General features: G+C 43.1%; 1 protein-coding gene across 1 annotated transcript in view; it reads right to left on the bottom strand.

Annotated features, from left to right (window-relative positions):
- The window catches only part of LOC126299195 (organic cation transporter protein-like), a 352,718-nt gene extending 337,303 nt beyond the window's left edge, over window positions 1-15,415 (bottom strand). The window contains exon 1 of the mRNA XM_049990976.1: window positions 15,310-15,415. Coding sequence (XP_049846933.1) covers window position 15,310 — 1 coding nt within the window. The 5' untranslated portion in view covers window positions 15,311-15,415. The remainder of the gene's footprint in view (window positions 1-15,309) is intronic.
- Between the last annotated feature and the right edge of the window lie 2,056 nt (window positions 15,416-17,471).

Here is a 17,471-nt window from a genome sequence, read left to right as displayed (position 1 = left end):
TGGAAAGTATGCGTTTCCAGACCCATTTTTATTAGACGTATTTTTTTATTTCTATGAATACTACTGCCACAAAGTATTCAACACTTTGTTTTGAACACTTTGTATATACAAATTATCCGCAGGTCACGTTGACAGGTTATTGCATTCCACCTACCAACAAACTACTTTTCAACCAAACCTAGATCTTTTAATCTTGCTGAAGTACAGAAATCTCGAGTTAGCGTTGATTCTTTTGTAATATTTTCACAAATATCATCGTTACTGGAAACAACTAACGGAAGCGATCTATTTCGATACATGTTAACGATTCATAAAATTATAATTCATTATCGATTTGTGTATCTTATGTATGTTTCAAGGTAAACAACTACACAGATATGTGTGTTCTATAATCGCGTAAGCCCATCCTTATTCTCTAAGATGATGCAGTTGTTAAATCCGACGTCACCGTTACTTCAGGGCACAAAGTGCATACTGTGAATTCCAGATTTTTAAAGGGATTATGAGATTGTCATTCCTGTGCCAAAATTTCGAATTTATTCTTCATTTCCTCACCAATGTACATAAAAGCAAGGGCTTTAAATAGCAGTAATCTTCACATGTGCTCTACAAAGTATCGTTGGGATTTCTTTACTCATTTCTTTGAAAAATTAACATATTTTAAGTTATAACTAATCTACGAAAATTGGGCCTAAAGACAGTTTTTGTTTTTGTCGTTACTTTAATTTTACCTTATAACATGATTTTTCTTTCTGCAGAAGTGCAGATACTTTTTTGGCTCCTTTGTTTACTCCTTGGTCATTTACCATGCACAAACGATTACAGCATGTCACAAGCATTTACGTCCTATCCCTTTACAAGTAGCATAGTACTGTGTTAATTTTATGGTCTGTTCTCTTCGTTTCAATGTCTGTTCCTTTGATGTTGATATGATTGACTTCATCAAACACAAAGTCTTAACACTAGATTGATCCTAAGAGCTGACACTGTAGAATACTATTTCGATTATAAATATCCTGGTACATGGTACACAAAACCTCGTAAATGTCAACTAATCAGCTGACACATACCATTTTTCTCTAAATCAGTCACACATTCAAGTTCATCGACATCGTTTCAATTTTACTTTGAAGAAGTACTTACTTCCCTCTCGAAAGCTTGACACGTAGCCTCTGCTAGAGGTACTTGTGTATGCCACGCACATAGATACCACTTTTTGCTATCATGAATAAACTGCGGAATTTTATCCGAGTTCCAGAAACGGATAATACTGATTTTCAGGTCATTGGTAAAAGTACCTTCGTAGCATTAGAGCGGGTTAGCTGTTCACTTATGTTACAGTGTGTGTATCAGGAGTAAACGAAAGGTACCTCTGAGAACAACGAACGGATTGTAAGATGCCACTGATCTGAGAGATGAGTGTCTGAGAAACGGATGTGAGCTAATTGACTGTCAGTAGCCAAGCGCCTGTAGGCTGCCAGGTGGTTGTCTAGGAAGTTAGTGTAGTTGAGTTATACTCACAACATGACTCGTGCATGTGATGTTATTTATACATATCTGACGATGCTGGTGCTGATTTTGCATTTAACATTTGACGATGCCACTATAGCTGCAGTATATTAGAAGTTTGTTTTTATGAAACAGACCTGATGATAGTCATTACCGAAACCTGTAATTTGTTAACAAAACGTTTGTGACTATAGACGTAAATTAAAGGAAACTTATTGTATATACGGTTCACTGTTTTATTCGAGAGAATGTCGCAGCTTTTGAATGTAGCAAACGTTACCTTGAATGGGATTCCGCACTGTGGCTAAGGATGAAAAAATGGCTCTGAGCACTATGGGACTTAACATCTGTGGTCATCAGTCCCCTAGACCTTAGAACTACTTAAACCTAACTAACCTAAGGACATCACACACATCCATGCCCGAGACAGGATTCGAACCTGCGACCGTAGGAGTCGCGTGGTTCCGGACTGAGTACCTAGAACCGCTGGACCACCACGGCCGGCGTAAGGATGACAGCGCCTATGTTAATTAAGATGTATCGACGGAATGGTATCATTGTGAGGGTATGAATACTCGTTCTCGCATGAGAAACTTATGTTAGTCCCTTGTGATTATTCCCATTCTCTGGTTCAGCGAACAGGTTGATTTTGGCGTAATATGTAAACAATAACCGAGAGAAAAAACGACTTCCTTCGGATATTAATGGCAGAATGGAAGTTGTTGGTCAAAGCATTTTGATTTGGATAATATTTACTTATCACTATTACTCATCCTGTAGACGAAAAACCTCGAAGCCATTATTACTGGTCGTGTATACTCATGTATAAGTCAGCTTTTTACATAAACGAAAATTATCACCAACAGCATCAAAAACATGGACATGATGCAATGGGCAATTATTTAACAGTTACATATGCAAATAAGCACGAAAAGAGTAAAGGAAAAATTGTTAAATATAACAAGACAGATATTGAAGAGAAAACAAAAGTTTTAAGGCAACGGTAATACAAACGTGATAAAATCTACAGAGTTCAACAGAAAATGTGTGAAATCTTATGGGACTTAACTGCTAAGGTCATGAGTCCCTAAGCTTACGCACTACTTAACCTAAATTATCCTAAGGACAAACACACACACCCATGCCCGAGGGAGGACGCGAACATCCGCCGGGACCAGCCGCACAGTCCACGATTGTAGCGCCGAAGACCGCTCGGTAATCCCGCGCGGCGGTTCAACAGACCCATTCGCAAATGAGAGAGAGGAAGTACGAAGATAAAATGAAACTATGATAACGGAAACAGTTTAAATCTATGAGTATGTGAAGAACGCTGAACAGGAACGTATGGTGGCAACGAATTACGTACCACCATCTAAGATGGCACACGACACAGCAGGAAATTTTAACGTCTGCCTAAAAATAAGTTAGAAAGAATTACATAGTAACCAACAAATCAAAAAAGTAGTGCAAACTAATAATGAAATCTTAACTAGATGACGGGTTGTTGTATTTAAGGCAGGTGAAGAGAACCCTTGGCTACACACATTTTTTACAATGTTATGAGCTAAAGAGTGCAAGTGGGCTGTAGTGTTTTCGAGACGTGAGGTAGGTTGTTCAGAACTACGTTTCTGGACTATCTGGTAAGGAACACGGACCAATTGTGACTTACGGCTGTGTGACGAACTTTAAATGCGAAAACTATTCAAAAACTGAAGATTGCCCAGCGCTCGATGGAGAGAAGTATGTTGGGGAATACTGAGAGAGAAAATCAAATGGATCAGCGAACGGACTAGTATGGAAGACTGAATTAGGAGTGCAATGAAAATAATATGGTTGATCGGACATGTAGATAGACGAATGGATAGTGGATGGACCAGTGTTTTACTGGATATCAGAAGAAGACCGAGACGAAAAAATGATGGAAGGTGCGCTAGACAACAGAATTTAGTAGTGAGTAATGCGTGGAAGAAGCTAGAGAAGGCCTTTATCCAGCATTGAAGGCCAGATCGCTGCTGCTTCTTTAGGTAACTATGCATCTTGATTTTTGTTCTAAGACTGGTGGAGTTTTAACAAGACAATGGGCATGTTTGAAGGTTGTGATAAGTGTAACAGCGTTCACCACTGTGCTATGAACTACTCTACAGCGTGTATGGGAGAACGCGGATGCGTTTCAAAACACTATTGTGATGGTCTTCTGCCGTAACAAGGCGTGTAGCAGTAATGCCTACTTAGCGACACTGTTTAGGAAACAGTCACGCACGCATTCCGAGGACAGTTTACAAACGTAATAGTCGTCAAACAATCTGACATATATAGGGGCACGTCCGTATTCGCGCACGAATGACAGGAATACGCGCATACATACACGGGAAGAGAGCAAGAAAAAAGACGAGAGCTCTCACGTGTATGTGGTCCTACCAATACAAGTCGCTTTAGCAGCACGATAGCAAGAGAAAGCCAAAGGACACAGTAAAACGCAGGATTGTTGTTCCAGAGACTATATTAACTCTCCGTTAGGCGAAGACACGTGCCATTGTTGGCTCGAAGACCACGAAGGTTAGAGTCAATCGTCTAATTGGATCACGCGAGCTATGTGCCCGACATCCACGTTGTTGGAAGTACATCGCCATTCTGTCATGCAGTGTAATATCGGTAATATCGGTAGGACATTACGTAGGAAATCAGCATACATTGCACCATTTAGATTGCCATCGATAAAATGGGGGCCAATAATCCTTCCTCTCATAATGCCGCATCATACATTAACCCGTCAAGGTCGCTGATGTTCCACTTGTCGCAGCCATCGTGGATTTTCCGTTGACCAATAGTGCATATTATGCCGGTTTACGTTACCGCTGTTGGTGAATGACGCTTCGTCGCTAAATAGAACGCGTGCAAAAAATCTGTCATCGTCGCGTAATTTCTCTTGTGCCCAGTGGCAGAACTGTACACGACGTTCAAAGTGGTCGCCATGCAATTCCTGGTGCATAGAAAATGGTACGGGTGCAATCGATGTTGATGTAGCATTCTCAACACCGACGTTTTTGAGATTCCCGATTCTCACGCAATTTGTCTGCTACTAATGTGCGAATTATCTGCGTCAGCAGCTAAAACAACTACTTGGGCATCATCATTTGTTGCAGGTCGTGGTTGACATTTCACATGTGGCTGAACACTTCCTGTTTCCTTAAATAACGTAACTATCCGGCGAACGGTCCGGACACTTGGATGATGTCGTCCAGGATACCAAGCAGCATACATAGCACACGCCCGTTGGGCATTTTGATTACAATAGCCATACATCAACACGATATCGACCTTTTCCGCAATTGGTAAACGGTCCATTTTAACACGGGTAATGTATCACGTAGCAAATACCGTCCGCACTGGCGGAATGTTACGTGATACCACGTACTAATACGTTTGTGACTATTACAGCGCCATCTATCAAAAAGCGAAAAATTGGTCCAACTAAGACATTCATAATTCTTTACGTACTACAGGAATACGTAATAAAAAATGGGGGTTCCTATTTTTAAAAAAACGCAGCTGATATCCGTTTGATCTGTGGCAGCGCCATCTAGCGGGTCAACCATACCGCCATCTGGTTTCCCCCTTCAAGCTAGACGAGTTTCATTCTTTGTAGTTTTTTCGTTTGATGATTTTTTCGTGAGATATTTGGCCCGCTTACTATCAATGGAACACCATGTATAACGGCAAGGGGCCGTAGAACTTGGCGTCCTGATCCAACGAACGAATCGCCGCCAACAGCGTTACGTTCTCTAATTCCACTAGACCACGAGGAGAAATTTAATGGACGGTATGGGCAAAAATTGGTGATGGGTAACAGTTAGCACCCCTCTCTCCTCCAGTTGCCCTTAGAATATCATAACTATTACTTTCACCACCAGTATTCAAACCGGCTAAGTCGGAACAAGAGCCACCTCACATGAGGGCGTTAGCGGCCTCAACAAGTTACTGCAAGTTTCTGTCTTCAGCTCCTACACGCAGATCAGTACTATAGAATAAAAACATGCTGATAACTGATATACAGCCTTCTTAGCCGAGGATAATACGAACATTATAAACTTATGTTTAACTTCCAAAAAACAAATTTTTAGTTACATTTTTAAATATGAAATACCACCTTCCCTCTGCGAGATTACCACCGGACGAAACACAGCCAAGAGTTTTATCGGGAAATGTTTGAAATCCTTTAGGTTTAAGTCCCAGACTGCAGTTTCAACTTATGGGTCGACTAGCAGAATCTAGAGAAAAATGGTTCAAATGGCTCTGAGCACTATGGGACTCAACTGCTGTGGTCATAAGTCCCCTAGAACTTAGAACTACGTAAATCTAACTAACCTAAGGACATTACACACATCCATGCCCGAGGCAGGATTCGAACCTGCGACCGTAGCAGTCGCACGGTTCCGGACTGCGGGCCTAGAACCGCGAGACCACCGCGCCCGGCATCTAGAGAAAATTAGTCTCTTCTTTATCACCACTGTGGACTAGATTGTGCAGGCCTTGTTACTGTAAAGCACGGCGGAAAACTTAATAAGGTTACTACCAAGGCCTGTATTGCTTTATTTATTTGCATGGCAACCAAAGCCAGACACCTCGAATTACTGACATGGTAATCGGGTCATCTCTGGTTGCCCTCCCCAGGAGATTCATAGCGAGATGATCAAAACCTTCTCACATGTATATGATGATGATGATGATGATTGGTTTGTGGAGCGCTCAACTGCGCGGTTACCATACAAATTCCCAACCTTCTCAGCCCAATCTCGCCACTTTCAGGAATGATGATCACATGTATAGTGATAATGGTATTACACTACTGGCAATTAAAATTGCTACACCAAGAAGAAATGCAGAAGATAAACGAGTATTCATTGGACAAAAATATTTTACTATAACTGACATGTGATTACATTTTCACGCAGTTTGGGTGCATAGATCCTGAGAAATCAGTTCCCAGAACAACCACCTCTGGCCGCAGTAACGGCCTTGATACGCCTGGGCATTGACTCAAACAGAGCTTGGATGGCGTGTACAGGTACAGTTGCCCATGCAGCTTCAACACGATACCACAGTTCAGCAAGAGCAGCGACTGACGTATTGTGACGAGCCAGTTGCTCAGCTACCATTGACCAGACGTTTTCAATTGGTGAGAGATCTGGAGGATGTGCTGGCCAGAGCAGCAGTCGAACATTTTCTGTATCCAGAAAGGCCCATACAGGACCTTCAACATGAGGTCGTGCATTATCCTGATGAAATGTAGTGTTTCGCAGGGATCGAATCAAGGGTAGAGCCACGGGTCGTAACACATCTGAAATGTAACGTCCACTGTTCAAAGTGCCGTCAATGCGAACTAGAGGTGACCGAGACGTGTAACCAATGGCACCCCAAACCATCACGCCGGGTGATACGCCAGTATGGCGATGACGAATACACGCTTCCAATGTGCGTTCACCGCGGTGAAGCCAAACACGGATGCGACCATCATTGTGCTGTAAATAGAACCTGGATTCACACGAAACAATGACGTTTTGCCATTCGTGCACGCAGGTTCGTCGTTGAGTCCACCATCGTATGCGCTCCTGTCTGTGATACAGTGTCAATGGTATCCGCAGCCATGGTCTCCGAGCTGATAGTTCATGCTGCTGTAAACGTTGTCGAGCTGTTCGTGCAGATTGTTGTTGTCTTGCAAACGTCCCCACCTGTTGACTCAGGGATCAAGACGTGGCTGCACGATCCGTTACAGCCATACGGATGAGATGCCTGTCACCTCGACTGCTAACGAAATGAGGCCGTTGGGATCCAGCACGGCGTTCCGTATTACCCTCCTTAACCCATCGATTCCATATTCTGCTAACAGTCATTGGATCTCGACCGACGCGAGCAGCAGTACGATAAAGCGCAATGCGATAGGCTACAATTCGACCTTTATCAAAGTCGGAAACGTGATGGTACGCATTTCTCCTCCTTACACGAGGCATCACAACAACGTTTTACCAGGCAACGCCGGCCAACTGCTGTTTTTGTATGAGAAATTCGTTCGAAACTTTTCTAGTGTCAGCACGTTGTAGGTGTCGCCACCGGCGCCAACGTTGTGCGAATGCTGTGAAAAGCTGATCATTTGCCAATCACAGCATATTCCTGTCGGTTAAATTTCGCGTCTGTAGCACGTTATCTTCGTGGTGTAGAAATTTTAATGGCCAGTAGTGTACATTTGTGGGTGCTCACTATGAACTGGAACATTTTCTCTATGATGATGCTAGAGTTGAAAGTGGGGTGACCTTACCGACCTCAGAGGGTATCAACCGGAATTTTATTACACATCGTTCCCCTCACTTTAGTGGACTGTAGAAAGCAAGAGTCAAATTATGAAATCATTCAAACATGTCAATGCCAATATAGTGCTTACATTTGAGGAACTGACTACGGTGTTAACCCAGAAACACGCCTAATTCAAGGTCGGTTTGTGCTCTCACAGATTCTCTATCTACACTCTCCCTCCTGGACATTTATTCATTGGCAATCCCTTTGTACCAATTCTCAACCCTCTATCCCTGAGATTCCCGCCATCCCGTTGCGCTGGTGTCAAATTGTAGAACAGTTGAATCAGTCTTTGGGAGAGGCGGCCCAGTGAGTTCCTGCATAGCTGCAGCATCGCAGTTTTGGACATCAGAAGGAACAGGGCAGCTCCAGATCGACAATGTCGTTCTAGTCTAGGTAGATGATTTGTCTCTCGGTGTGAGGCTGGGACTCAGCAATCAGTTCTTTCCTGTCAGTGATAAGGGTGATCGTGTGATGATGCTGAAATATGCTACTGGCAGTTTAAAAAGGCCTGTTAGTAAAGTTGTCCCGCCTGCTTAAGCAGTGAATCAGTGATGTAACCTTCCATTTGTATGGTGGTAAACAAGGAAAGCCCAATATCAAATTGATATTACAGCAAAAAATCATAGCACAAAATATTAGCTTGAGAAACTGTAAATATTTTTCTGCGGATTGACTGGCTGCAATCAGTATTAATTTCTTAACAGTCATACTGCATGCAGTAATATTTTTCTTGCTTTTTGTGTCTTAAATGTCAGTGCATTTCGTGTGTTTTATGCAGTGGGACAATATTTTTTTGTCTTACATGTTAGTACCGTTTATGTTTCATATGCAATATGACAGAAGCATTTGTTGGTTTTGTGTATCCTAAATATTAGTGCATTTCATTTTATATGCCCTGATATGGTATCTAGTTTTATCTTTACTATCTTCCTTGTTTGAAATTTACGTTTTCAAATAAAATGGCTCTGAGCACTATGGGACTTAACAGCTGATGTCATCAGTCCCCTAGGACTTAGATCTACTTAAACCTCACTAACCTAAGGACTTCACACATATCCATGCGCGAGGCAGGATTCGAACTTGCGACCGTAGCAGTCGCACGGTTCCAGACTGTAGCGTCTAGAACCGCTCGGCCACCACGGCCGGCTTTACGTTTCCATTTTGTTGCTTGTTATATTTATGTTCATGTTGTAAAATATGAAGACTCATTTTATAGTGGGACTACGTTGAATACTGTAAGTCAGTTACCACTCCAAGTGACATTTTGCAAACCGGATAGGTCAGCCTGTCCAGTATATTTTGCTCCCTGACGGGAGATATTGTAACTGAGTGCGTGCGGGTGCTGTATTGGACTTCACAGGTCCTTTGTGCACGCAGTTACTGCCGAGCGGCCGCTGACAGCTGATGCCTCACTGAGCCTGGAGACACTTCAGTGGCCGCACATATATCTCGACCAGCAAAGGGCCGTAGCTCGCGGCACCTCGTAAAGTATTACTGAATATCACCTTCTGCGCTTTGTAAAGTAATGAGGAATAAGGCATTTTTATAGAGTATACCAAGCTGTGTTCTGTCTAATTGTGGAGTGGAAATAAGGGGAGGGCAGTGTGTCCTCTCGTACTACGCACTCCAAACTTAAATATACGAATGTAGGACCAGAGGTCTGCAAGTGAACTGTGTACACCTATTTTCGATAGCATGTGTAACATTTCATTTTGATAGATTAACATAATGATAAAATCACTTCCACCCTATATAATAAGCTCAAATGGCGTCGACAGGGTGCCAAGTCCTAAATAAGGAAACAGTAGAATTTCTGATCATTGATGGCAAGTACCGACATTGAAATATTTCTTTATCTCTTACTCCCCAATGAAGTGACGTCGCGTTACTAGCGACGTGCTATGCGCGAAACGTTATGTGACGTATTACACACTTGGTTACCAAGGACATCGTATCAACTGTCGGAAGAGCTACACGTTTGAAATAGTATTAATAAAGCCGCCAATCTAGCTTTTACCCGTGAGATGACATTAAGAGAGTCACCGTTCCCCATCAATGTAAATGTAGTGAAACAATCTCAGAAAAATACCACATTACGATCGTTTGACTGAAAAACTTACACCTACAACAGTCAATGCACCACTGGTTCTATGCAGCCTTCTCACGAATATCCAAGACAAAACAGGGCAACAGGTAAAGTTAGTCAAGAGAGTTACAACAAAAACCTTTCAATTTTTCACTGATACAAAATCTGTTTATTAGCTAGAATGAAACCTGACTAATTCCGCCTCTTACATGAACACCTTCTACAGCAAGCTAATACCATCTAACACAGGCTTCCGTGAAACAATTAAGTGCGCAGCGACGAAGCCGTAAAACGCGCCCATTAAAATCCGAAACGGGTAATCATAACTTCACCGCCGACCGCGGAAAACGCACGAAACACACACACACACACACTCTCACTCACTCACTCACTCACTCTCTGTCTCTCTCTCTCTCTCTCTCTGTCTCTCTCTCTCTCTCTCTCTCTCTCTCTCTCTCTCTCTCTCTCTCTCTCTCTCCTCCACCGCCCCCCCTCTCCCTCCTACCACCCACCTACCACCTCCACACCGCCTCAGCGGCGAGGCGCAGTATGAAGGCACTGGACTGTCTGGAACTTGGATGGATGAAACCACTGCCTGGTCCTCCAGACTTAGGTTTCACGTAATTTCCCTAAATCACTTAAGGCGAATGTCGGCAATGCCGATTTCTGTCTCCATCTTTACGAATAAGAGTTTGTGCTCCATTTATAAAGAACGCTTCCTTGATGCGTCGTTAAACCCTAATCATTCTTTATCTTCCTCGCCCTCCCCATCCGTCAGAGGGTCTACGACTTTAAGGCACCCAAGAGGACAGCGGATCGTCTTCCAGATTTTGCAAACTCTGTGAATTTCCTAAAATTGTTCAATCATTTCGGCCTTTTAGCCAGTCAACTCAGAGGTGAAGAGTTATTTGATTCTGATTCAAATTCAAAAATTCTCATTGATTATCCAGGAATTCTCGCATTATTATTCCTACTTAATGTTCATTTTCTAGTGCCTTCGTCCCGCATCGATGCAGGGTCGGCATTGCTATTAACTGATTTGGCATGTTTAATTTAAAGGGCCCTACACACGCACCGACCAACAAATTGTATGTGCGTAGGCGTTTTGATCGCCACTCCATCCAGCAAATTCTGTCAACCACCCATCTAAAGATTGTCACTGTGTGTATCATTCAAGGCTGTTGTAGTATACAAGAGACAGTGTGAGACAGACGAAATTTTTATGTCAGTTTCCGCAGAAATATAAAGACTGCAGATGTTTGTGGGACACTTACGAGGAGTGTCGTAATATAGATGCAAGAAATGAAGAACTATTTTAATTTTTTTACACATATCCATGATAGTTTCGTGCGGTACAGAGAGAATAAAAATCCGTCGACCTGTATTTTTGGTTTTAGTTTTTATTTACAAGGTTTCATTACTACAGTATCTGTTGTATTTGTTAGATGATGTGGACACCTTCAAGTGCAATCTTTCTTCTTCTAATTTGAAATGAATTTCTTAAACTTACAGGTCATCTTTTATGCTACATACATAAATTAGTAAAGTTCTTTCATGAATTTTGTTTAACCATGATGTATTTCCTCAGTCAACTGTAAATCACGTTGCAGGTTTCGGGAATCACTTCAGTTAATAATTGTTGGGATGTAACAGCACAGAATTTGAGGTCCTCTTAACTTCTGCTAGCGGTTAGAAATCATTATGTAGCTAACAGTCTCTTGTGGCAGCTTATACACTCTCAGGACTAATCTTGTTTGTTCACAATTGATGACGTTCAGTAGCTCCTAAATGCGTGATTCATCCATTCTTAGGTAATTATGAAAATCATCGGAACTCAGCTGCTTAAGTAACAGAACATGGGTGAATTTATTTCCTTGCATTAGACACTTATTTGCCCACAGATTTCTTTCTGCTTGTTTTGGCCTCGTTACCTTTATATCAGCCAAGACAAACCCCCAGTTTTGTTTCTGTGTACAACCAAGTAGGATCTCGTGCGTGTGTGCGTGTGTGTGTGTGCGTGTGTGTGTGTGTGTGTGTGTGTGTGTGTGTGTGTGTGTGTTTGATTGTTTCTGAGGCTGAACTTGGGTAACAACCCGGTATTCACATAGCAGGACGTGGGAAACAGCCTAAAAACCACATCCAGGCTGGCCAGCACGCCGACCTTCGTCGTTAAACCGCCAGGCGGATTCCTTCCGGGGCCGGCGCACTTCATCCCGGAAGTGGCGCTGTAACACGCAAGGCTGTCCGGTCTGGTATTACTCCTACTGAATGTTACTGGAAAAATTGCTGCGTCACTAAAGTCTAAACAATTCTAACAGACTCTGCCCCCGTAATTAGATGCTACGTAACTTCCGGAAGACGAAAACAATTTTGAGAACAGTTTTTCGCTATCGTGTTTACATATTAGCCCTTAATCGAAGCCGGTCGCAGTGGCCGAGCGGTTCTAGGCGCTTCAGTCCGGAACTACGCGACTGCTACGGTCGCAGGTTCGAATCTTGCCTCAGGCATGGATGTGTGTGATGTCCTTAGGTTAGTTAGGTTTAAGTAGTTCTAAGTTCTAGGGGACTGATGTTAAGTCCCATACTGCTCAGAGCCATTTAAACCTTAATCGAATTTGCTAGCTGTTCTAAATCAGCTGTCCCTATTTTGTCAGAATGATGAAGTATGTTCGGAGTGCCTCCGTAACATTTTTAAAGAAGGGAGAACACTATTTCCTTGTGGATATCTGAAAGTATTTTATTATACCCACCTACATCACGCGCTTTTTGGGATAAAAAAGTTGTCACTGATGGAAGAGAATTGCACCCAGACATTTTGCAGACTTAGAATGACTTCAAATCTTCCAAATGAGAAAAGAAAACCTTTCTGTGCAAAGAGTTAGATAATTTTTTGCCAGCAGCCAGTGACTATCTATAAGTATCTTAGCCTCTATAATGAAGCCATTAGTATATCGACTTACAGATTAACCAGCAGTACAGAACATGAGTGTGTCACCAATCAACTTGGCAGTTCTAATTCAATAAAAATTAACATTTGCTTGTCTCTACCCATCAACTTTCGTCTCTTCAATTAAATAATCAAAAAGGGTAATTTCCAGATCAGGTGAGCACCTGTTTTCCTTCACGACACACAAAATCGGTTTCTCTACATTAATCAACGCCTTAAAAAGGAATTAGCAACCAATACCCCAGTCACAACTCAAATGTGGAATTGTGTTGGTTTATTGCAAATATCAATTGTGAAAGCAGAAATCCAACTTCCAAACCTGCATTTATAGAAACTATAGCGTAGTGTTTATGTCATCAATCAAGAACGGCACAAGAGACGACCGATTAAGGTGTATTAAGAAAACCAACCCATTAGTTACGGGTTATAGGAAATGCGAGCACCTTAATTGACGGATGCTTTAAAAGTATCGGGGAATATCTGGCAGACGGTAGCTGTCACCTTGATGACAGCTAAGAAAACATGCAACGGCGCAGCTGGCTACAGTGTCGGAACTAACAGGAGAGTAACATCTCTGCTACAACTAAAACCCAAATCGATTATTCCTCTACAAACTCGTCACTACTGACTCCGTAATCATATCTTTGCTTAGAAACGTTTGAGACGTTTGTTGTTACCACAGTCACTGGAATTAGATTATTTTGTAGTTAATGGGTAGAATTAAATTTGGGCAAGTGTGACAAGAGTTGTTGGCATCTGATCTGGATCATACTTCTTTTGTGTGACTGAAAAATGTACTAACATATGTTAAAACGAACAGAAGACAACGAAAATTTTTTTTGTAAAAAAATGTTTATCATGAACTAACACCATAGTGAAAACCTGTCATACGTATTTATCTATTACAGCTTAAATAAAAATATGAAAGTATACTTTACAGTATGTTCGAGAACATGACACAAGTTCCTACTGAAGACTAAATCGATAGATCAGATAACTAATGAAGTACTGAATTGAAGTGTAGAGAAATATGTATGGTCCTGCTTTATCAAAAGGAGGGATTGGTTGATGGGAAACATCCCGAGGAGCCAGTATGGTAATCGGGGGGAATTGCCAGGGGCAACAGTTCAAATGGCTCTGAGCACTATGGGACTTAACTTCTGAGGTCATCAGTCCCCTAGAACTTAGAACTACTTAAACCTAACCAACCTAAGGACATCACACACATCCATGGCCGAGGCAGGATTCAAACCTGCGACCGTAGCAGCCGCACGGTTCCGGACTGAAGCGCCTAGAACCACTCGGTCACAATGGCCGGTGGTAACAGTTTCATAGGTTGTTTAAGGTTTGAATGCAGAAAGCAGGTTGACATGGATGTAGGTTACAGCTATGCAGAAAGGAAGAGGCTTTACAAGATAGTCTAGTCCGGAGAGTTTTATGAAACCAGTCTCCGAACAGTACATGACGGCGACGGTAAAAACAACAATGAAAACATGTTCACACCGGCGTCCCCTAATATTTTGGGCTGAAACAGTTATATCTCGATTACTGTCATTACGAGTCCAAACTTCTCGATCTATGTTTTCAAAAATGCGACAACGCAGACATTAATTACTAAGGAGATTTTTTTAGCAAGCACAGGACTCACGCGGGACAGGGACATCCTCGTTTAATACGTACTCATGCCTCGTTTCCTATATCGTTGTCGACAGGCCGCTAAAGTTTGATCTTTCCTTATTTACTTATTACACATTTATGGGTTAGACTGCGTATACAAGAAGCTTGTCCGGCACAGTCAACGTGAAATGAGTCATGGAAAAGAAACTTATAAATAAAATGTCAGCATTCTCCTATAAAAATCTGTCATTATTGTTTAGTTTGTGTGCCAAAGTAGACAAACTTTTCTCTTCTTTTCTTCCGCACGTACCCTAATTGTATTCACTGTACCTGTATATGGCCAAAAAGTCAGAGAATGTGGAAACTATGAGCAGTTACGACAAAGACGTATTCGTGACCTTTTCCCTTGTGAAGAAAAGTTGTCCTATGAAGAAACGTCAGTATTTTCCGCACTATTTTACATATGCGTGATGAAAATTAGAATTTAACTCTCCGTCGAGGTCAGATTCGTTAGAGTTTCAACACTGCCTGCGTTATGCTATAACAGTGAAGGTAGTTGGCTACCGCATTAATAAAGGCATCATAAAAATAATCGTTCGAAATTACTTAAGGAATCGATCGAAAAATTAAATCGCAAATTTAAACCCTACTCCTCCCAGATACAAGTTTCTCGACGTAAGCAGTGGGCCACCTTCATTGACAAGCATTTCATCTGGAAGTGCACAGCAGTCACAGGTAGTGTTGTTGACAGCCACTGACAACGAGCAGAGCGGAAGAGCAGCAGCCGGCAGCGTACTCACTGTTGCGGCGTGCGTGGCGGCTGGTGGCTGGCAGCGCACTGGCCCGGCGCCGTCCCCACCACGGCTAAACATTGCAAAACCGCTCGGCCGCGTCCTCATGGGGCGTGTTCCCCAGCAGCGCGCTTTCCCGACACCTGCTGATCCTCAAGGCCGGGGACGCGTCGCGTGCTGAATGAGGGTCGCGCTTGAACTCGACGGAGCCGTCGCTGATGGATGACGCCTCGATTCTGACGAACGGTCATCGCTAGTTGCCACTCCCGGGAGAGTCTCGAACAGTTCCCTATTCACATGACGAGCACATGGAAGCTTATAGGTTATTTACTACACTATGTGATCAAAAGTATCCGGAAACCCCAAAAACACAGTAGGTGCATTGTGCTGACACCTACTGCCAGGTACTCCATATCAGCGACCTAAGTAGTCATTAGACGTCGTGAGAGAGTAGAGTGGGGCGTTCCGCGGAACTCACGGACTTCGAACGTGGTCAGGTGATTTTATCACTTGTGTAATACATTTCCACACTCCTAAACATCCCTAGATCCACTGTTTCCTGTGTGATAGTGAAATGGAAACGTGAAGGGACGCGTACAGCACTAAAAGGCGTACAGGCCGACCTCGTATGTCGACTGACAGAGACCGCCGACAGTTGAAGAGGGTCGTAACGTGTAATAGGCAGACATCTATCCAGACCATCAGGCAGGAATTCCAAACTGCATCAGTATCCACTGCAAACACTATTACAGTTAGGCGGGAGGTGAGAAAACTTGGATTTCATAGTCGAGCGGCTGCTCATAAGCCACACATGCCGCCGATAAATGGCAAACAACGTCTCGCTTGGTGTAGCCGGCCGCTCTGACCGAGCGGCTCTAGGCACCTCAGTCTGGAACCACGCAACCGCTACCGTCGCAGGTTCGAATCCTGCCTCGGGCATGGATGTGTGTGATGTCCTTAGGTTAGTTAGGTTTAAGTAGTTCTAAGTTCTAGGGGACTGATGACCTCAGATGTTAAGTCCCATAGCGCTCAGAGCCATTTTTGCTTGGTGTAAGGAGCGCAAACATTGAACGACTGAACAGTGAAAAAACGTTGTGTGGCGTGACGAATCACTATACACTATGTGGCGATCCGCTAGCAGGGTGTGGGTATGGCGAATGCCCCGTGTTCGGTCATCTGCCAGTGTGTGTAGTGTCAACAGTAAAATTCGGTGGCGGTGGAGTTATGGTGTGGTCGTGTTTTCCATGGAGGGGGCTTGCACCCCTTGTTGTTTTGCGTGGCACTATTACAGCACAGGCCTACATTAATGTTTTAAGCACCTTCTTGTTTCTCACTGTTGAAGAGCAATTCGAGGATGGCGACTGCATCTTTCAACACGATCGAGGACCTGTTCATAATGCACGGCCTGTGGCGGAGTGGCTACACGACAATAACATCCCTGTAATGCACTGGCCTGCACAGAGTCCTGTTTTGGAACGCCGACTTCGTGCGAGGCCTCCGTGAAGAATAGTCTGCTGTTCCCCAAGAAACCTTCCAGCACCTGAATGAACGTATGCCTGCGAGAGTGGAAGCTGTCATCAAGGCTGAGAGTGGGCCAACGCCATACTGAATTGCAGTATTATCGATGGAGGGCTCCACGAACTTGTTAGTCATTTTGAGCCATATGTCCGGTCACTTTTGATCACATAGCGTAGCCTTCGAAATGGTGTGTTCACATATACAGGCTGGTTCCATGATGATGTTACAAACTTTCAGGGATCATGGAGCAGGGTAAAAGTATGAATTTGAAGTCAGGCACCTGATCCAGAGTCGAAAGTGTCAAACGGAAACCTATCTGATACCCCTGACTGTGGAATATATGTACCGGTAAGACTGTACAGTATCAAGCGTTCAGAGGTGGTAGTATGGACCAAAACAAGAAAAGAGTCCATTAAATATGGGCTCTAAAATGCATACTTTAAGAGCTGTGGGCACTTGTTCCTTAGAAAAGATGTGTTTCATAATAGCGAAGATGAACAGATGCTCCAAACTTTTACGGTACGCAGTTTAGAGGCCATTTTTACAGGCAGTTTTCTTATTTTGGTCCATACTACCACCTCTGGACGTTACCTCTCCTTCAGTCTTAGCAACAACAGTACCTGCACATGTATTCCACTGTCAGAGGTATCAGA

Source organism: Schistocerca gregaria, chromosome X (genome assembly GCF_023897955.1).
Source record: "Schistocerca gregaria isolate iqSchGreg1 chromosome X, iqSchGreg1.2, whole genome shotgun sequence".
Classification (NCBI taxonomy): Eukaryota; Metazoa; Arthropoda; class Insecta; order Orthoptera; family Acrididae; genus Schistocerca; species Schistocerca gregaria.
The sequence above is the reverse complement of the archived record's forward strand: the minus strand, read 5'-3'. Positions and strand labels throughout refer to the sequence as shown.